At 40.4% G+C, this 23,190-nt stretch overlaps 1 protein-coding gene across 1 annotated transcript in view; it reads left to right on the top strand.

The window, feature by feature from the left end:
* Positions 1 to 4,744: 4,744 nt before the first annotated feature.
* Positions 4,745 to 23,190, top strand: part of DNAJC5B (DnaJ heat shock protein family (Hsp40) member C5 beta) — a 35,057-nt gene continuing 16,611 nt past the window's right edge. The window contains exons 1-2 of the mRNA XM_045007236.1: positions 4,745 to 4,860; positions 7,365 to 7,495. Of these exons, the coding sequence (XP_044863171.1) occupies positions 7,389 to 7,495 (107 nt within the window). The 5' untranslated portion in view covers positions 4,745 to 4,860; positions 7,365 to 7,388. The remainder of the gene's footprint in view (positions 4,861 to 7,364; positions 7,496 to 23,190) is intronic.

The following is a 23,190-nucleotide window of genomic DNA, read 5'->3' as shown; positions in this document are numbered from 1 at the left end:
GGAGGTGTATTAGCTTTTCCTCCAAATATGGCCTGAAAGCTTGTCTCCAACAAAATTGATCAACCCGCAAGTGACCTGCACTTGGGGTCTTAGGGTTGCATTAGACTCTCAGGAGTGAGACCCCAGATGGTGGGGGCTAACCAGAAGGGAGTAGCTCTAGACCAGAATCCCAGTCTCCCTGACAAGTACTGGGACTACCTGGATGTGTCTGAAAGGAAAAACATGGATTCAGTACCCCCACACAGGGACTATGACTGTCCAACAGAACAACAACCCATGGCAAAGGTGCCTTATGGATGGATATAAACCATGTCTGAACCAGAACTAGATACACTATGCATGTATATCCAGGAAAATCTCACAAAGGGCTTAATTTGGGGGTCCACCTCTCCAGCAGGAGCACCATTCCTATTTGTGCAAAAAAAGGATGGGTCACTACACCTCTGCATAGACTCTCGCACATCGAATCGGGTGATTACTTGTAACAGTACTCCCTGTCCCTCATCCCAGAATTGATGGGCCACCTGAGGACTTCCAGGATCTTCACTAAGCTAGATCTTTGAGGAGCATACAATCTAGTGTGCATAAAGCTGGGAATGAATGGAAGACTGCTTTTCACACTCAAGATGGGCACTTTGAATATTGAGTAATGTCATTTGGCTTCCCAAACACCCCCACAGTGTTTCAATATTTCATAAACCATGTGCTCAGGGACATCTTGGACCAGTACATGATCATCTACCTTTATGATATGCTGGTATTTTCTGAGTGTCCTGAGCAGCACTGTCATGATGTCCAGTCCATCCTGGAGAAACTACAGAAGCATGATTTGTACATCAAATTTAGAGACCTTTGCACCTTTGACCAGACCACTACTGAATTTTTAGGTTACATAATCTCCCTGGGGAGCATTCAGATGGACCAGCACAAGGTGTAAGCCATCCGCAACTGGACAGCATCCCTGACCCTCAGAGAACTTTAGCACTTCCTGGGCTTTGCCAATTTTTATACTCAATTTTTTGCCAACTTCTCTGAAAAAATATCCCCCTTGACTTCCCCCTTCATAAAAGCATTCAGTTCACTTGGAGGCCAGCTTGCTTTCAATCAGCTCAAGACTGCCTTTACCATGGCTCCAATTCTGGCACACTGCTTGCATCTCCTCTAAACCTTACCTTGATTGAACCTTGACTCTGGCTCCTGACTTGGCTCGAACCTGACTCTGCTACTTGCCTGCTGTCTGTAATCTGGTACCTGACTCTGACTTCCAGGTATCCTGACCCAGCTTGATTTGATCCTGACCCCACTACTCACCTGGTGATGTGGTAACTGATTGGTGCACACAGGCCATCCACCTCCGAGCTCTGACAGGTACTTGAAAACTTCTTGTCTAAGTGTCAAACTTTGCTTTCATTTCCAGGAAAAATATCCATTGTATAGAGTACATGCCAAGCAGTCCAACAGCTTTTGAACTAATTTTATATGGATTATCTAAGAAGATGCGCTGTGAATAACTTTTTGAGTAAAATTATGGCGATCATGTCATGAGAAATTGAAACATATAGCAGATTGTTCATGCAAAGTTAATATTCCTTCATTTTACCAAATTTTTATACAATTTATTTCTTCTGAAGGATTATTAAAAACTTGCTGTTCATCTGAATTGAGACATTCTGCATGAACAGTAGCACAAGTACGTCACAATATGTTCAGAGAATTCAAAGACCTGAATGGTCCTTTACGCATAATTTCTTCTTTTGCATGGATATGATTGCAGATGGGTTATCAGACAGAATGCCTTCTTTCTAATGACATAGAATAGAGAGATTATATTTAGCTGCTTTAAAAATCAGCCATTCATTAAATGATGGAATTGTTTTTGAAGCCATAATATAGTAAGTAACCATTCTGTAATAGACAAAGCTTTGGTAATAAAAGCCTCATTTCTAGTGTAATTACAGAATTTACCAAGATGACACAGGGGCTAAAGAAGTTCCTGAGATAAGTGCCTTAGAATAATTCTCCGTTTTCAGAGGATTTTGAGATAATCTCCTAAATAACTTGCAATATAATTCAGTAAGGGCACAAACACTCAAGCACATCTTAGGCACAGCTCAGCTGAAGAAATTAAAAAAAAAAGGGAGCAGCTAGTCATAGCCATTATGAACTTCCTTGCTTTGCAGACCCATCATTGTCTGTAAAGCCAAACACTGTTCCTAGGCCAGGGTCAGGGTTTAGTGGGCCTGAGACAAAAGTGCAAAAGTGAGATCCTCATTCCATTTTTTCACCAATCTCCACCATTTGCCATCTTCTCCTTATTTATTTTTAACAAACTTGTTTAATAAGCATTTGTCAAATTGATGTTTTAAATTTCTTTAATCGTTCTGTGACCATTATAATACATTTTGATAATTTTCTTTTATATTCATATATATCTTACCAGAAGATCCAAGACAAAGTAACAGAAGTAGGGGCAACAATGCAGGCGAGTGAATGTGTAACTGAGGTAGGGAGAGGAGGCAGGTAAGACCAGTAGGAAGCTCCAAAAGTATCCCATCCATTATAGCTTCCAATCTAGGAATCTGGCTATTGAAGTAATTAGTACACAGCATCAGTGCATACTCCACTCCCCCATATTCTCACTTTTTTAGCAGTCAACCTCATCATGACTTATGCCACTCATGCTTCAGTCACTTTTTCCACAGAAACCACCATTTATCATCTGCAAAAATCCACCTACACACTCACTTTCCCAGCTCAGCCACCCCCCCACACTCATGCAGATCACTTCCTCTCCAAGTCACCTCACATATACCACCACCATTACCTCTTATCTTAATCTTCAGATTCCTGTCTCTGTAAAACCAAGGGTATCTTCTCTCCTTTTTATCATAGGACTGGGGAGAAGAAACCAAGAGTAGGAAGACCTGGGATTGTCTATCAGGCATGCTGAGAAAACTGAGGTAAAGGCTGTCCTTTCTCTCCTCTCTCCTTGCCCATGGAGGAGATTCTGCTTGTATGACACTGCAATCGTCAGAAGCTACCCAAAGCCAGTTTTTGCCACATTTCAAACTTGTCAGAAGTTAATATGCAAATGAAAGTCTCCTATTATGTCTAATTTGAAATACAAGTGAGATATTAGACTACATGTCTTACACTTCAAAGTGGTGTATGTTATCAGGAACTAAAGAGCTTTGACAGATTATGAAATGCCGAGTGGTCCAAAGATTATAGAGACAGTGATTGGGATATATGACATTTCCAGTGGAAAAATCCTAGACTTGTAAGGGCTAGGTTTGTTCTGGTGGAAGATCCACCACAAAAACTAAACAAAAAAAAACCCACCTAAAAATGGTGTTAAAAGGAAACTATTAAAGTGTACAAAGGTAGATTTTAACACTAGAGGGAGCTGTAAACACACAGAATAATATGTTTAACTTTTAACCCAGAATAATGGTAATATTTTTCTTGATAACAGGATGTATGAAGAAACTCACAGGATTTCAATGATTTCTGGCAAAAGTTACTTCTCTGATAAGGTATGTTATTCTGACCAGGGCGATGAATAACCAGTTTGTTAAACTTTCTTTCTTTCTTTCTTTCTTTCTAAAATATATTCAGTCTATAGTAATTGTCTTTACATAAAATCATTTGAAATTTGAGAACAAGCAAGCTGAATGGACAAGCTAGTTTTGTGTGTTTATACAAAATAACAGGAGTGGCAGCATCTGCTGTAGTTAAAGTTTTTTAAAAAATCATTCCAACCCTATTTTCAGTCTCCCATAAATATCTGAAACTTTAATCTTTCAGGTTGAAATTTTCCAAGCTTGGTCCCTATCCTAGGGTGAATGTTTGAAGAAAAACAATACATTTGAGTACAAGGAGAATGTAAAATTATTGTCACTTTCTTTTGAACAGCTCTCACAATGTTGCTTCCTTTTTTAAAATAAACACACTTTCTAATAATCACAGTCAAGGTGGAAGGCAGCACCACTAGGCCAACAGATATTATATATCACTCCTGGAAATTATTATACTTTGTCCTTGAAAAATATATAGAGTATAGCTCTATTCCTGCAGTTGGATCCAGGCAGATAGATCTTTGTCTGCACTGACTTTACTGGCCTATGACCTCAGTGGGGCTCCATGAATCTATTTGCAAGACTAACCTATATTTCATATAGTTTGGTCTATATAATATATACGCGGGGTGAAGACCTTTCAGGGAGTTCAAGGATGCCCTCCTTTGGGAATTTATTTATTTATTTTTGTACCTGACATTTGGTTCAATCTGCTCCATTCCAAAGACAAACTAATAGCTCTTCAGACGTTTTTTTAATGTGCTCCAGGGAAAAAGGTATCTCTGGCAAGCAAGAGGTGAGCTCCAACAGAGGCAGCAAAGTCACCCCAAACCTCCTTTCTGTTTGGTTATGGAGTTTTAATGAGGAGCACCCCCTGTAGCACATCACCGGTGTTATTTTGGAAGTGAATATATGGTGAAAATATACCGCTAACATTAAAAAAAAGAGTCTTAAAGTGAGGGTTCAGTGTCTAGACAACTTGAAAACACCGATGAAGGAAATCCAACAAACTCAATACATCTATTAGAGTTGGACACAGCAGAATGAGGGATGAAACATAATCAAACATGAATGTAGTATATTTTTGGTGTCATAGGCTGTCACGTAATAGCAACCTTTATGTTCATTAATTTTTTATTCATTCTTTCATAGGTCTTCCAGAGGGAGAACCAATTGGATACTAGACTAACACAAAAAATAGTAACCAGACTCCAATGACCTGTTTAACCCTGACTGTGAGGGATGAAAAGCAGCAGCCTTCTTGTATCGGACAGTGCTTCAGGTATGGAAACACTTTCTTCTGTTGGTTCTTGTTTTCTTTCCTTCTGAGTTAATGGATCACTAACAAAAACTGTCAAGACTCTGAGTTGATCATGTTGTCTAGATAAGACTTTGTCCCAGCAGTTTTAGAAACAGATATGTTATTAGAACCACAATAGCTTATTTTTAGTCATAAATACTTAACATAAATCTAAATGAGTTGAAAATGTAGTCATTTAAAAGTCATATTATCTTAAATGAGAATGAGATATGTAATTGTTTACCAATCTTTCACTCATCTTTTTAAATATTGTGTCAGCTTTCATGGAAGTAAACAATATTCTCCTTTCTTTATTCCACTGACACAAAAATATTTCATTCTAAAAATAGGATTCTAATGTATCTCAGTGATAGGGTATAGAATCTGGTACTGAAACAGAAACTGTGCCTATCTTTATCTTTGTTAATAAAGAAACTTTAACTTGCTCTAGAAAACTGGATTTGACTGTTTTTAATTATCTAAATCTATTATTATTCTGATCATATTTTTATAGGATAATTAAAAGTAAGTAGGCAAAACTCCAGTTGATTACAACTGGAGGATGATTAGGATGACTTTGTTAGTGTCTCAAAGTTTGCACAGCTGATCAAGTTCTTGAAAATTTAGTGACAATAACAAAATATTAAAAACAGTGCTTTATGAGAAAGTACAAATTATGTTAGTTTGCTGTCCTTAAAAGTAAGATCCATCTTAATTTACCTTTGGTTTTTGCCTCTGCTGTGGTGCAATGTATCCAGCTTTGGGTAATGGAATTTTTAAATTGTGCTGTACTTCAGTGACTTTATACTGTTGTCTGGTTATGAGAGGTTTGATAATGTCAGTGAGCCAGATCCTTGACTCTCCCCTTGACTCGAGTGTGAGCAGAATGGGTCCCAATGTTAGTGTCATGTTAAACATGTTACAGTCATGTATTTCTAAACAAATAGAACTGTAATGCAGCTGGTAAATTAATATTTTACGCCTGAAATAATATAATTTTTAATGATTAATATTTGTAGTATGTTCAATTCATTTAATGGGTACATTTGCCCTATGACATTTATTTCAGCTGGATACATGAATTTCAGTAATTCACAGGATCGTGAACCTTGCTTTTATTTATTTGAATAAGAAGTCATTAAAAGAAATCATAAATGTAAATACTGTTTTCTTAAGGAAATCAAATAGGTTTTGCCAAAGTTACATAGTTTAGTTTACTTTTGTGTGTAATCTCATGTAACTTTTTGACCAACATGATGGTTTGTTTTTTTTATTGTTGTTTGTTTTTAATGGCATGTTTGCTCTTCTTTTACAATGGAATAAAGATAAAGAGTTTGAATTTGTTACAAGGCTGAATCTGAACCAAAACGTGGCCTAGTAAATAATATATGAATAAAGGCAGGATAATGTTTCTAGCTCAGCAGTGAGAAGAGAGAAATGGCAGAGTAGTCGTTTTATTTGACACACTAATCTTTTAGTTCTCAGAAATGTCTGCCTCCAAAGCATGCCCACAACTCATTGTAGATTTTTCCTATGGTTATATTTTGCTGTGATCAGAGCTTTGTTGTGGCTGTTCTGTTGTGAAAGAGGCAGATCTTTCCCTCAACACCAAATCCAAGTATAGCTGCCAACAGCATATAAAGAAATTCTTCAGGTATCACGAGCACTCCTCCTCATACCCTGCAAAGTGGTAGTGGAGCCATTCTGTGGATGGTAGTTTGTGGTAGTTTGGATCCAATGACTAGTCTACATTTAACCTTCATTCATGCCATGCAACTGAGGGGCCCTGTAGCAAATTTATCACAGACTTCTTATGAATTCTGCCAGAATTATTGCACTATAAGCCATCCATGACATCTGAATGTGAGACCCTACTTCACTTCAGCTTTTCACACACATAAGATTATAGAAGGTTAATTCTATAATATAGTCCATTGGGCTCAATCCTTGGCCTCTGGTCTAGTCACTTTGTGCTGCTCAGGAAGCAAAAAGTGGTCAGAAATCTGCTCTAAAGAGGTGACTTGGGTGATAAAAAGCTGACATCCCATTGAAAGAAGCCAATGATCTTAGTGGAAAGTTCAATTATATGTGTAGGACTTGAAAGAGAAGGGGAAAACAAACTAAACAATTATCCTGAAATGTCCTTTTACTCTGTTCAGGCCTGATTCTGCATGCATTGAAGTTAATGAGAATTTTGCTATTAATTTAATTGAGAGCAGGATCAGGCCTTTTATTTGGGACATTCGGCACCTAACCCAAGCATTTTTTGTGTGTGGCGATTTTGAAAATCACTTTAAAATAATGTATTTTGGGGGAGAGGAAGGGTCTGTGGTTTTTTTGGAAAAGTATATGCTTTTCAAATTTTACTTACACGTAAAATAGTTTAGAAAATAACTTTACAGACTAATAAAACCTTATTAAAATTAACAATCAGAAATATTATCCCTACATCTGCAATCCCAGTTGTTCTTTTTTTCCCCCTTCAGTAGTCTTGGTAATGCACAGATAAGATGGCTGAACAAAGGCAACGGGCTTTATCCACATCAGGAGAAGCATTATATGAAATTCTGGCTCTGGAGAAGGGGGCAACACATGAAGAAATTAAGAAATCTTACAGGTATTTAAGAAATGTCTAAAACACAGGCAACAAAAATGTTTTATGTCACAGCAACATAGATTTTACTGTGCTGAGCTATTATATGTACTGTCCAGGGAACAGCTCCTACAAACAGCAGCTATTCAAAGAAGTGTAAATCAGAAGTAACTGTACTGAAGTCCATTGTTCCATGTTTGAATTTAATAATGATTTGAGATCATCAAATAACAAGCTCAAATTATTTAATCAAAGATTAATACAGAACTATACAAAATACAGAAAGAATAGATACATTACTACCTTTGGTGTAAGGTAAAGAGCTGGCCTCTGTGTCTCTCTTCTCTGTAACTGGTGGGATACTGGCAATCTAATCTGCACTCCCCAAAGTAACTTCCCTCTATCCTTTTATAGGGTGTGAGACAAACCCCATTTTGGAGGGGAAAATACTTTCCCCATCCTTATTTTTACCATGTATTCTGTTTTCCTAATTACTAATAGAATGTCTTTTATGGTCCATAGTTTACCTGACTGATGAGCAAAAAGGAATCTCTAATCAGGTCATAAGTTCTAACCATTATGACAACTGACAGTTCTTAATGAATTAAAAACATCCTTCAATGGGGTCATTATTTCATTCATTACAGAACCCATCTGCATTAAGAAGTATCCCTTATCAATCATTCAGTTTTGCTTATAACATACTTGTGCAGACACTTTTTCATTAGTTTGAGGGGTCTCTTCCTTGGACACCTGGACTGAATTAAAGTCAGAGTAAACAAGGGTTAAAAGATTACACACATTCCATTATTGAATTCATTTTCACATCACTCATTAGTTTCAATTGAAAGACAAAGAACTTTTTAGTTTCAATAGCCGTAGGACACTAAACATATCAATACACAACACAAAAAGGATTCTGGGTAGCATATAAAAGAATTACAAGAGTTTATCATACAAAATCATTAAAATTAATATTTACTAACACCATGGAGTTACATGGTGTAAATTGGGGTGTAAAAGTGAGAGTAAAATCAGGCCCTCCAACATCAATAACTTACTGTATGGCCAAAATGTTCAAAAATAGTCTTTTATTGGACCAACTTCTGTGGGTGAGAGAAACAAGCTTTCAAGCTACACAGAGCTCTTCCTCAGGTCTGGAAAAGGTACTGAAAGAGTCACAGCTAAATATAAGATCAAACAGCTAGTTTAGCATAAATAGTTATCACATATTCTAGGGACCATTCAGGGTGAAGTGGCCTGTTAATACCCCTGTAGGTATAGGACAAAAAGAGGGGTCAGTGGGTTACAGATTGTTGTAATAAGCCATAAATAAATAAATAAATAAGACTATGGTCTTAATAAAGACACTGGATTTGGCCAGGAACCCTCATCACCTGCCAAGAGTGGATTGCTGCCTCCAGAGCCTGTGCCAGATCTGTTGAGGTTATCCCCTGAAAGACTTTTGCCGAGCCATGAGACGGTGCTGCTCCCAATCACCCCGGAGCCACAAGGGACCTGTTTAGCCTCCAAGTAGTGGTATCACCAGCAGAAGAAGATCTTCAGCTGGTATTGATGCCCACAACTCATACTTCAACGTATCGAGATCCTGTGGTACTGCTATCGAAGGCCTCTGCAAAAGCGTATGCTGTCAAGAGGAAAGCCTAAAATGATTTCCCTGATACCACCATCCCTGGACTCAGGCTACCACTCATCAATCCCAACTGGATCTGTCCCTCCATTGTCAGAAGTATCTGGCTTGTCTTCAGACTTGGAGATGAAGTCACTTGTATCCCATTCAGGACAAGGAGTATACCCTCCCCCCCATCAAAACCTTTGGGAACATGGGCCATGAAGAAACCTTGGCATCCTTCTAAGGTTCAATGGTCCTGGCTAAGATGTGTTTCCAGCCCATACTAGTAGCATTCTGGACATCATGGGGCCTCCCCCATGCCAGCTAGGACCTCCCCATAATGGTCCTGCTTGCTATCATAGAGAACACACCGGAGACATCAGCATCAAGAGCATCATTCCCTGGTACCTGGTACCAAGACCAGTACCAAGCAGCCAGAAGTCACTCTGGCAGCTTCTCCACCACAAGTCAGATACCAGCTACCACCTCAGATGCCTGTTGTGTTCTTGTCCTTGTCACCAGATGAGGCTTTTGAGCTGTCAAGTGACTCACCACTGAGAGAGGACCACAGGGCTCATCAAGATCTTTTGAGAAGGATGGCCTCTCTACTTAACATACAGGCAGAAGAGGTGTGTGAAAGCTCTCACAAGTTGGTTGACATTCTGGTATCAGCAACCCCCAGGCAGGGTGGCTCTACCAATTAATGAAGCCATCATGGAGCCAGTCAAGGATCTTTGGCAGGCACCCTCCTCCTAGCCCCCCACAGAAAAACAAGCTAAGAGGAAGTACTTTGTGCTCTCTGAGGGATATGAACATTTTTACTCTCATCTCCCCCACCTCCGGTTCTCTTGTGGTGACAGCTACCAATGAGTGGGAAAGACAGGGACAACAAGCATTGACACCAAAAGGTAAAGACTCAAAGAGACTGGATCTGTTTGGTTGCAAACTTTATTCCTCAGGGAGTCTACAGCTCAGAATTGCAAACCAAAAGCCATTCCTGAGTCACTATGATTTCACCCTCTGGGAGAACATAATAAAATTTAAGGCCAGTTATCACAGAACTGTAGATAGGAGTTTGCAGTAATGGCTGAAGAGCATAAGCTGGTCACTAGGTCTGCTCTCCAGGACAGTATGGATAGTGCAGACTTTGCTGCTTGAATCATAGCATCAGCTATTGCTATGAGAAGGTATTCATGGTTGCTGTCACCTGGGCTACCCCTAGACGTCCAACAGACTATCCAGGACCTCGCTTTTGAAGGTCCCTTGCTTTTTTTCTGGAAAAAATGGATGACAGGCTTCATAGCCTTAAGTATTTCAGGGTGACACTCAAATCCCTTGGAATTTATACTCTGGTCATGAAAAGAAAGTGGTTTCATCCACAGCAGCTATACAGTCACCAAGTTTTTGCTCCCTGATCCCAAGATCTGCTAAGAAAAAAGGGCAGGGATTATGGAAAGCACCCTCCAATGCCCTCCTCTTCAGCATCAGTGGGCTCATTCTGTGCAGCCATCTCATACAAATAGGCATTTTGATGGGGTTGGTCGAAGACAATGGACCAGTTTCCATAGTTCCATCAATTCCCCACCTTTTGTTTACCAATCACTTGTCCCACTTCCTAGGTGTTTGGACCTATGTAACATCAGACCGGAAGGTGAGGTGGGGGGGTCTTAAGCATTATGGAACTGGGATATGACATCCAGTTCATTTCTACCCCTCTTCCCCCATCCCTCTTCAGGGACCACACTCACAAGATTGCCCTTCAACAGGAGGTCCAGTCTCTTTTTCAGGCAGGGGCCACAGAAGAAGTCCAGTGCTACTTCAGGGAAAAAGGCTTCTATTCCTGCTACTTCCTCATTCCTGAAGCAAAAGGCAGCCTCAGGCCTATTTTAGATCTAAGAGAGTTGAACAAATTCCTGAAGAAAATAAAATTCCACATGATTACCCTAGCTTCAGTTATTCTTTCCCTGGAACAGGGGGACTAGTTCACTGCTCTTGACTTAAAGGAAATTTACTTCCACGTCACAATACATAATGACTACTGGAATTTTATCAGATTTTTGGTGAATGGTTGCCATTATCAGTTCACAGTGCTTCTGTTTGGTCTGCCAGCTGCCCCTTGGGTGTTCACAAAGTGCATGATGGTGGTGGCAGCACATCTACAAAAATTAGGTGTCCATGTGTTTCTGTACCTGGACACCTGCTTGATCAGAGGGCAGGCCATGACTCCAGTCCTATCCAGGCTATCCACAATCCTGTCCACATACAATGCACTAGGACTCCTATGTAAATTGGGACAAATCACTCCTGAAACTTGTACAGACAATAGAGTTCACTGGAGCAGTCTTAGACTCCTCAAAGGCCAAGGCCTTTCTATTGCAAACTAGGTTCAAAATGTTATGGGATCTAGGTCTGTGGCCGAAAGCGTACCCTCTCACCATGGCATGCAGCTGCATCAGTCTCCCGAGTCACATGGCAGCTATATAGTTCAGAATGCAGGCTGCATCTCAGAAAGCTGTAGGCATGGCTAGCATCAGCGTATGCCCTGAGTCATCACCATGTGTAAAAAGTGATTTGAGTGCCAACACTAATTTTGTCATCTCTGTATTGATGGATGGACCCTCTGAAAGTTTCCATGGGTGTTCCTTTTGTCCCTCAGCTACCATCCCTCACTCTAGTCACAGGTGCATCATCCCTGAATAGGGTAGCTCATATGGGATCCCTGCAGTCTCAGGATCTCTGATTGTCTCAAGCTCTAAAGACTCATGTAAATGTCAGGGCATTCAGAATGGCACATCTAGTCTGCTCGGCCTTCCTCCCCCACACAGTAAGAAAGAATTTATTAATTCTAACAGGCAATTTGGCAACCATGTTTTACAGTGAGGGGCACTGTTGACTCAACTGTGCCGGGTGGTAATTCGACTCCGGGACTTTTGTACAAACAACTCAAATAATCTCAAGACTGCTTACCTTCCAGAGCAACTGAACCCTTCTCTGATCACCATGAGTGATAACTATATCCCGATGTGGCCAGGTCTGGGGGATTCCCCAAGTGGACCTGTTTGCAACAAGAACAACAGAAACTGCCATCATTTCTATTCCTGAGGAGGGATCAGCTCAGGCTCACAGACAGATGCTTTTCTCCTACCCTGGAAGAATTTTCTCCTGTATACCTTCCCTCCAACTCCTTTACTTTCCAGGGTAATGTATAAAGTCAAACAAGACCATGCCCACCTCATCCTTATAGCACCGGTGTGGTCTCGTCAACACCAGTACATGATCCTGTTAGCCTTGTCAATCAAGCCTCAGCTATCTCTCCCATTGGATCCAGAGATAATTTCCCAGGACCATGGGCACCAGCTTCATCCCAACTCCCAGCCCTCCATCTGACAGCGTGGACACTCTATGGCTGACACCCTTTGAAAGGTCGTGCTCGAATTTTGTTCAGAAAGTGCTTCTGAATAGCAGAAAACCCTCAACTAGGAACACGTAACTTGGCTAAGTGGAAGCACTTTTCCATATGGGCTTGTAAAAAGATGTATCCCCAGAGTGGGCACCCTTGAACTTTGTACTGGACTATTTTCTATATCTAAAACAGTTTGGCCATTAGCTCTATAAGGGTGCATCTGTCAGCTATTTCAGCCTGCCATGTCTCAGTGGATAGTAGATCTCTTTTCTCCAACCCCATCATCATCCAATTCCTAAAGGGCTTAGTAAGATTGTACCCACACATACAAGATCCCATCCCTCCTTGGGATCTGAACTTAGTCCTAGCAAAGTTGATGGGACCACCCTTTGAGTCCCTTGCAACTTGCTCTCTCCTACACCTTTCTATGACGGTAGCATTTCAAGTGGCAATTACCTCAGCCAGAAGGATGGGTGAGTTGAGAGCCTTAGTGTCAGTGCCTACCTATACAGTTTTCCTTAAGGATAAAGTTTATCTCTGCCCTCACCCAAAATTTCTCATGAAAGTAGTCTTTAATTTTCATGTTAACCAGGCAAACTATTTGCTGATTTTCTTCCCAAAACCCTGTGCACACAGGGACAAAGAAAAACTTCATTGGATGTGAGAAGGGCTTTAGCTTTCTACCTGGAATGTACCAAGTCCTTTAAATCCTCCATGTAGTTGTTTGTTGTGGTTATAGAATGGCCTACCAGTTTCCACTCAGATAATCTCATCCTGGATCTCTTTGTGCATTAATTTATGCTACCAACTGGCTCATATAACCCCACCAGCTTGAATACTGGTGCATTCTAGTAGATCACAGGCAATGTCAGCGGCTTTCTTGGCACAAATGCAGATCATAGATGGTTGTAAAGCAGCAATTTGGTCATCAGTGAATGATTTTGCTTCTCATTATGCCATTTTCCATCAGTCCAGAAATGATGCCTGTTTTGGAGAGGCTGTCTTACAATCGCTGTTCCGGTAGACTCCAGGCCCACTTCCATGTCTTGTGAGTCACCTACAGTGGAATGGACATGTGCAATCACATGAAAAAGAAAAACTGTTACTGTTGTTCTTCGAGATGTCTTGCACATATCCATTCCATGACCTACCCATCATCCCCTCTCTTTTGGAGTCTATCCTGTACAAAGGAACTGAGGGGGGCAAGGGCGGCCCCATCATCTTATACCAACACGCAGGGACACGTGGTGACAGAGGGCACTCAAGTCACCCAGACAGGTACCGCTGAGGGAAAAAAATATCTGACAACTGTGCATGAGGCGTGCACACATCTACAAAGGAATGGACATGTGCAACACATCTTGAAGGACGATAGTTTCAAAAAGATAGGTAACCATTTTTTTCAGATAATTGAGGTCTGGATAACTGAGAATACATGGTGTAGGTTTCTGGACAATGGTGATTATGAAATATTCATGGCTGAAAGAATCTCAGAACTCTGGGTCAGCTTCTTTTAAAATATTTGAACAAATTACAGAGGTGTTTCCTGTATTTTGTTAAGAAAGGATAGAAATGTCACATGGTTACATGTCACAATGGAACAAGATTTTGAGAATCAACTTCTTGACACCTTTAACAATTGCTTCTTGCCAAGTAAATCTACAGCATGGAAGAGAAGAGACTATTCATGACTTAGTTCTAAGTAACACAGATAAATTAATTAAGTAAATATTTAATTATTGTCAGTACCCAGGGCATACATTTAGAACTACATTCTCCCCTCAGTCTACAGCCTATTGATGCCAGTGGGAGGTTTTTACAAAAATCAAGACTAGAATATAGCTTTTATTTAATACTTACATTTTTACTTATCATTTTCATTATTTGTTCAATACCTTATTTTCTCAACATCGCTCAGTGAAAAAATAACCTCATCTTTAGTGTCACCACTGTCACTTCTTGTTTCTCTTCTTTCCCCATCTGCTTGTCTCTCTTTCTATTTTCCTTTTGTGTGTGTTTCCTCTACTCCTCCCTCTGCATTTCCTTACCATCAGGGCTTAATTTCTCGAGTATTTCCTAGAGCAGCAGGGCTCGGGGCTTCTGCCCCATTGGGCATGCTGGGGCTTGGGGCTTCTGCCCTCAGGGCACACCAGGGCTCCCACGCATTTAAAAATATTTACCAGCCTCAGGCAAACATAACTGCAATGGTTTTTGCATTGTCTCTTTGAGTGGGGTGGGACATGGGATAAGTGTCTGTGAATCCATCTGTCTTACCACACAATGAATCTATGCATTTGATAGTGATGACCCAAATCAATACTATATTATGTGATGTGGATCAACACACACTGGAAAACCCTGTGTGACCCTGAGGGGATTTGGGAGTTGCGAGTAGCAGAAAAACATGGGCAATATGGTTCCTAAAAGTGTGATGGACATTGGGTGTGGAAACACAAAAGAGTGAAATCCTGATTCCATTGAAATCAGTGGCAAAACTCCCATTGACTTCAGTGGGACCAGGATTTCACCCAGAGTCCCTGCATGGATGGCTCTAGCCTTGACGAATCTCCTGAGATCTGTGTGGTTTAGGGGGCCAAAAACCATGTTAATGCCAAAAGTCAGGGGAAGCCTTTCCCCCTGAGCAGGGGCGGCTCCAGGCACCAGCACGCCAAGTGCTTGCTTGGGGAGGCAAGCCGCGGGGGGCGCTCTGCTGGTCGCCGCGAGGGCGGCAGGCAGGCTGCCTTCGGTGGCATGCCTGCGGAGGGTCCGCTGGTCCCGCGGCTTCGGCGGACCTCCCGCAGGCTACCTTCAGCGGCTTGCCACCTGCGGGAGGTCCGCCGAAGCCGCGGGACCAGCGGACCCTCCGCAGGCAAGCCGCCAAAGGCAGCCTGCCTGTCGTGCTTGGGGCGGCAAAATGCCTACAGCCGCCCCTGCCCCTGAGGGTACAACGCTGGATAAACTCCGTGGGTGGGAACTCCTGTCTCCTAAGTGTTTTTTTTTTCTCAAGCAAGGAATGATTCACATATGGTGGATAAGGATGTTAGTTTAATTACAGGCTCCAGACCATTATACATAATAATGAATATCTGTGAAACCAGAAAAAAATTGGGGGAAATTGCATGGCAGTCGCCCATCTGGTCTGCAAAAAACAAAGCCCTTCCACAAGTCTCCTCCACTGACTTCCATCAAAACTATAATTAAAATGTCATTTGTAATTTACATTCATTTCTATGAATGAAATATAATTTGTGTATAGTTTTATTATCTGAGATTTGTTTTATTAACAGAAAAATACAATATCTTCCAAGCATAGGTTGTATAAAGTTTATTTAAACACAAAATCTACAGCATTTTCATACAACAATCAGTATATTACACTTAGTTTTTTATTAATATTCCCCACATTTTTTCTCTGCTGATTAGGGTAATAGAATGCTGCAGAAGGCATTCAGATCCATCTAACTGATAAATTTGTATTCTGTTAGTTATTCAAAATGTTTAATCAGGCTGAGAGCCCACCGAGAATATCATTCTTGTACTCAGGGATGTGGCATAAAGCCATCACAACATTGTTAAATAAAAAACCTGTGAAATGTAATGAAACGGCAAGGCTCTTTACTCACACTTTTTCAGACCACTTCACTAGAGTTTGTGTAACTATTGTCACTGTATGTCAGATGCCTCATAAAAACAAATAGTTTCATAAACCCTTTACACCTTCTTTGTGCTTTGAAAAGAGGAAACTGGCTTATGCTACCATGACTCAGATGCCACAATAATGCAAATTTTGGTTTCATAAGAACCATTAAAATGTCAGATTGCATTAGGGTTATAGGTTTGTCTTGGTACATGCAGGAAAAAGTAAAGAATTAAGAGAACTCATCTCAGACTGTTCTAGACCAATAAAACTGGGATGTGTTTTAATTAACTGGTAAGAAATAATAAGCCATATTCATTGGGTAAGAATAGTATGTATAATGTCAAATATAGTTTACCATCACTCATCTGGTAGAACTTTTACTGAACAACAATGTACATGATGCAATATGTTACTGTGGTTGTAAAATGACTTTTTAAGGCATTTGACTTAGTGCTGCATGACATTCTCATTAAAAATTTAGTTCTAAAAATATCAATGAAACACACATTAAATGGATTAAGAGCAGGCTAACTGACAGATTTCAAAAAGTAGTTGTCAATAGGAAATCACTGAATGCTAGTGTTTCTGCAGGGATCAGTTCTAAGTCTGACCCTATTCCACATTTTATCAGTGAACTGGAAATAAATATAAAATCCCTGCTGGTAAAATGTGCAGATGACACAAATATTAGCAAAGTGGTAAATGATGATGAAGATAAGGCAGTCATATGAAGTGTGGTATACTGGACCCATTCAAACAAAATGTGTTTTAATATAACAGACTACAAGGTCATACCAATAGGAACAGAGAAGGCAGGCCAGACCTACATGCTGGAAAGCAGTGACTCTGAAAAGGATTATGGGGTCAGAGTGGACAAACAACTCTATATTGTTGTGTGATGCTGTGGCAAAAAAGGCTAATTGGATCCTTGGATGTATAAACAAGAGAATAGTGAGTAGGAGCAGGAAGGTGATTTTACCACTGTGCGTGGCATTGGTAAGACCAATGAGTCCTGTTCTGGTGTCCACATTTGGATGTTGAAAAATTGGAGAGGGTGCAGAAAACAGCCACAAAAATTATCTGAGGGCTGGAGAAAATGTCTTTCAGGGAGAGACTTTTAAAGAATTCAATCTGTTTAGCTTTTCAAAAGAAGACTGAGAGGTGACTTGATTCCACCTTCTCTGGGAGAAAATATCAAGTACTAAAGGGGTCTTTAATTTTATGGAGAAAGGTATAAAATGTACCAATGGCTGGAAGCTGAAGAAGACAAATTAAAATGAGAATTAAGGCACACATTTTTAATTGTGAGGGTGACTAACCACTGGAATAAACTACCAAGGGGAGTGCTGGATTCTCCATATCTTGATGTCTACAACTCAAAACTGGCTGCTTTTCTGGTAGTTAAACTCTAGCCCTGCCAGACCCAAGTTATTGGGCTCAATACAGGGGTAAATGGGTGAAATGTAATGGCCTGTGATATACAGAAGGTCAGACTAGCTGATCTAGTCCCTTCTGGCATTAACATCTATGAGTCTGTTATGTTTTTATTAAAACAAGAAAGGGTGTTAAACGTCCAGTGTAAAATAACTGCTATTGAAATATGAATATAAATATTATAGTACAGGCCAATTTAGGCAGTATCACAGTTACAATATTTGTGCTTAAGGTTATAGGTGCTTGATACATATTAACATATATATAATGCACATAATACATATTATTTATATTATATATATGCTAAGTACCCATAACTCCTTGCATTTGCTGCAGTAAGCATTTGGCAGATAGGAAACTTGTTAAAATCAAGATACATTCATTCTATGTCTTAGTACAAGCTAGGGAAATATCTTCATGGATCAGTAGCTTGAATGTGTAACTTATAAAATCATACACATTTCAGCTGGTATTATTTATAACTCAGGGAGCACAGCATCTGCATCAAGTGAATGTAATATTGCTGCACAGGACTGGTATTACGTGCACCATATATTTATGTTAATATGCATCAAGCACCAATAACCTTAAGCACAAATATTTTAACTGTGATACTGCCTAAATTGGCCTATATATATACATGTTAGCCAGCATATATTAGTCAACACATCAGCTACTTTTAGTCACTCACATGTGACAATATGACTCAGTCTCATTTTTGCTGGTAACACATGGCCAGCTTCTCCCTTATGCCGAGTATCCCATCACTGGCCTATCGTGTGATGTTTAATACTCCCATTTACTCTTGCTACTCAGAGAGGTGACAATTTTTTGAAGGGTCTCCAAGCAAAAACTTGAAGTGAGGCCCCCATGTCATTTCTTTCCATCCCCTGACACTCTCTTTCCACTATTCTTCCTGGATGTCTACACCACATGCATGCATGCCTGCAGATTCCACTCACACCTCAATGTCAGTGCATACGCCTGCGCACAAATCCCACATGATCACTGCAAGCAGTAATACACAACCCTACATCATTAGCATCCACACCAGCCTTCATATATAATCCATAGAGTCAGCTGCACTTTCTTTATCTTATACAAATGAGGGCCTGATCCTGCAATTAACTCCACATTAGCAGATACCTGCACACATGCAGAGTCAATTGCTAGATCAGGGTTTAGCTGTGGTAGCCTTCAGCTGGACAAAATAAAGATGTCACTGTGCATGAATGAAGTCTCTACCCCATTTTTACTCTTCCAAAATATTCATGGGGAGAGGAGGGGTGGGAGGATGAGAATGTCCACAGCTTTCAAAGTAAGAAAGCTAGACTTTTGACATCCTGGGTGAACAGACCTATAAGGTCAAATTCAGTGCTGACTTATACCCTATGTACTCCATTGATGTCATAACAGCTTATGTGATTAATGTAATTTATTATATACATTTGACATAAAACATTTTGGCTCCAGAAGTCATCAGATGACTTGTATATCAAACCTCATGTTGTTGTTTTTACATTTAACTTTCTGGAAAGGAAACATTCTTTAGTCCCAGAAGGGGAGAGTTGTCATGGAAGAATGCAAAGTGAGGTGGATTTTATTTTGCACTGAACATAAACAAGGATGGTAAAACTAACAGTGGTGCTTTACCCATCTTTATTAGTAATTACAGGAAAACAGAGACTGCTTCTGAATAAAGTGGAAATGTCAGAGGGATTCACATTTAATGGAATAGTTGTAAATACTTGCAAGATAAAATGATGAGTCAGGCTCTTAGATTTGTTTTAATTAAACTTTTATCTTATGCTAATTTGTTTCATGAGTCCAAAAACCTGCTGTTGAACTAGTCTTCAGTGCAGTGTAAAAAACCAGCAATACTTGATTGTAAGTTTCTTGCCATTATTAATTAAGTTGGTACTCACCATAATGACACCGCCTAGGGGAAAATTTCATTTTAATAAACATGACATAGGTACCGCTCCATGATTTTCTTTGCAATTTAGCATCAGTTAATTTACCAGGGAAATAAAGAGTTAGCAAGGTTTCTAATTAAAAATAACTTGTTTTTATTTCTGGGGTCTAGGGTAGACCCTAAAACAAATATTTTTTTAAACAAATCATGGGATGGTTCCTTTAAAACAGACATTGAGGCTTGGGTTCCATAATGGCAATGTAACCACTTGTGGTTAGTGGTTACCTTATTTTCCAGGGTGTTTTCTTTTTAATTGTGAAGAAATGCAGTATTGGTGAAAGGAGCCAGATTGATAGCCCTGAATACTGAGATCTCCTTCTGATTATCTATGGGACAGTTATAGCACAGACATTAGCTAGGAAAGCTTCTGCACATGGTCCTGCCAATGTAACTGAACCCTGACCTACAGTTAGGGATGAGAAGACAGATTAATCCTAATGCCCATTCATAACCATGGTGACGTGGAAATTCCCATTAAGATCTTGGAAAGAGACCACCAAGTTTTTCAATATTTTTAGATTCTGGTCCTTCAGTAGCTACCACATAAGTAATAAAGCCCAGATTGCAACCCTTCCTGTGTGTCTGTATAGATTAGTTAGAGGGTGTAAGGAGACCCCTTCTTTTCTGGGCTTCCTATCTATATTCATGGGTCGCAGCTCTGAAGGAGTAAAAGGCAGGTACTCCAGCACAATCACACCTTCCATGTGCATAGCTATTTCAATGACAAAGCAACAAAAGCAGCGCTGGTCAAAACTGCATTTGATACAAAAAATTTCCACAAAGCAAAATGCACTGCAAGAAGTGTGGAAAATTTCAATATTTCCTTACAACACCGAAAACCAAAATATTTCAATTCAAAATGGTGCAGCTCTGCCCCCTAGTCTCATGCCTTTTGCTCCTGTTCTCCTCTAGCATGGACTCACTGGAAGACAGCCACACTCCACAATGCACCACTTTCTGCCCTCTCTAGAGAGGTGGGAAGAGGATGCATCATGGGAGATGTAGTCTGGCCAGAGATCTCAGTCCCTAATGGGAATGGGTGCATAGGGCACCCAGGACTATAACTTCCATGAACACTGCAGTGACATTTTGAATTGAATTATTTCAGGTTTTAGTCAAAATGTTTTGTAGAAAAGTTGAAAATTTTGTGGAAATAAATCCTATTTTCTCAGCAGCTCTAAATCCTTCTCAAAGCTCCTGAACACTAAGTAATAGGGATACATTATAGGAGTCCTGAGGCATGGTGCATCTTGGGTGATGTAGTCTATCCAGAGATTTTAGGTTTTGTGCTTGTCTAGTCAGAATGTCTCTTTTGAAAGTCCCATGTGATGTGATTGTTTTATATTTAGTGAACTGCAAAGTAAATAGTTGTCTTAGAATAGGAAATAAGTTATCAGCATTTAGGCATAGTAGCTATTTGACTGTCAATCTGCACTAGTATATTAATTGCAGTGAATACATTTTATCTAAATCAAGAGTCAAATTCTGACTGAGTCTGTGTTGATATAGAAGGCAGAGGGAGGTAGTGAAAGGAGAATCCTTCATCCCTTTGAAGTCAGAATAAATTTTGTCCAAATAAGGGCTTCAGGACTCAGCCCTTAATTTGTATAATTTTGCTTGAGTACAGGGAGGGTGGAAATGTCTACAGATATATTAGTGCAAAAACCATGGAAGCCAATGAAGTGTTTTGTGTTATCCTTAGAACCAGCCACCAATTTCCAACAAATACCTCAGTCACTATTAATCTTAATAGCCTGGGCCTTTTTCCCCCACTTAACAAAAAAGAACAGATCCCATATGCAACCTAAGTTCTTAGACACCATAGAATGTCATTAGACATGTAAAGTCAGCCTGTTTATTCAGTCTATATATTTCAGTGTTTAATATTATTTAATACTATGTTTAAGTATAGGATGCATGGTCTACTAAATACCATTAAACATGAGACATTGATATTAAAGGCATGATTTTAAAAATATATTTAAGGCATGCAAGAGGAGATATTATTAAGTTAACAGTATAAGACTAAATTCCCCACTGGTATAAATGCCAGCAGAAGTATGTTCACAGGCTTATGTCTGTATAAAAGATGACAGAGTGCCTCCAGGCCAGCAACCGTACTCCAAAACAAGGGTTGACCAGTGGAAATCGGCCGTATTGTCTCCTGATGGTGACTTTACAGTGCAGCTCCTGTGGAAAATAAAGCTGAACTCCAGCCTCAGTGTAAATTGAGGAAAGAGCACTGATTTCACTCTAATGGAGACATCTCTCCTTTGGCGCAGTTAGGGTGACCGGATGTCCTGATATTAGAAGCTTTGTCTTATATAGGCAATTATAACCCCCTCTGAAAAACAAATGTCCTGATTTTTTACACTTGCTGTCTGGTCACCCTTGGCGCAGTGGGCTTTCTAAGCTCAGGGGACACCCTGGGAGTGTATTTTACAGCTCCCTGCACCAGCCTTGCTGAACTTGGTTTGTAGATTAGAATCATATAATTTAACAAGACATAAATCACTTTTATTGCCACAAGAGGGCACCTCCTATCATTTAATAATTGTACTAAGGAAACAACTTGTGTCAATCCCTCAGAAGGGAGTACAGTCTTCCAAAATACAAAGCAGATATAAACAGGGGCGGCTCTAGACATTTCGCCGCCCCAAGCACAGCGGCATGCCGTGGGGGCGCTCTGCCGGTCGCCGGTCCCGCGGCTCCGGTGGACCTCCCGCAGGCGTGCCTGCGGAGGGTCCACTGGCTCCACCGAAGCTGCGGGACCAGCGGACCCTCTGCAGGCATGCCGCCCCAAGCACGCGCTTGGCATGCTGGGGCCTGGAGCCGCCCCTGGATATAAACATGAGCAAAACAAAAATACTGACTCTGAAACCCGCCTCCCTGAGTTATGAATGGGACCCAGTTATCATGTCAACAGACTTGATATATATATATATATATAGTATCTTTGTTACCAGTATGTTGTGTTTTGGGTGGGCCTGGGCATGAGCTCTACTGTAGTATGATCTGGTCATGGGGAGAGAGCTCCCTGCAGGTCTCACTTCTTTTCCCACCAATTCCTTAAAATCTCTATAGCATCTCAGAAGCTGCTGTACCTCAAAAATATAACCAGCTCATGTTAACTTTTAGAAGTGCAACTCTTGGAAGTCAGAGTTTCAGGGTTGACTGCACCTTTGACAGCCCCCAGGCCCCGGTCTTCTTTGAGGGCATCCACTTAAAGGTTTCAGGCTTCCTAGCAATCCCCTCTCTCAGGTAGAAACTAATGTCTCCCTACCTCCAGGCTGGGCGTTTAGGCTTGCAGTCCCTCTGCAACTCACTGTGACATAATTTCCCCAGTCTGTCCAGCAGTTGTGGTTAAGTTTTCTCCAGGAGCTACAACAGTGTATACCAGTTACCAACCAGCCTTCACAAAGCAAAATACATTTATTGTTAGGACAAAAGCATTAAAGAGAAAACATACAAAAAATACAATAAAAGTTCCTATACACATGTTAAAAGCTTATCAGAGGTCACCCATCAGCCTTATGGGGCCCAGGTAGGCCAAGGACCTTCCAACTTTTCTGCAAAGGTTGTTGGGACCCTCCTTGGACAAAATGTCTTTTTCATTTTCTGATCATAAAGAAGG

Source organism: Mauremys mutica, chromosome 2 (assembly GCF_020497125.1).
Source record: "Mauremys mutica isolate MM-2020 ecotype Southern chromosome 2, ASM2049712v1, whole genome shotgun sequence".
In the NCBI taxonomy this organism is placed as follows: Eukaryota; Metazoa; Chordata; order Testudines; family Geoemydidae; genus Mauremys; species Mauremys mutica.
Note: the sequence above shows the minus strand (reverse complement) of the source record. Positions and strands in the feature narration are given on the sequence as shown.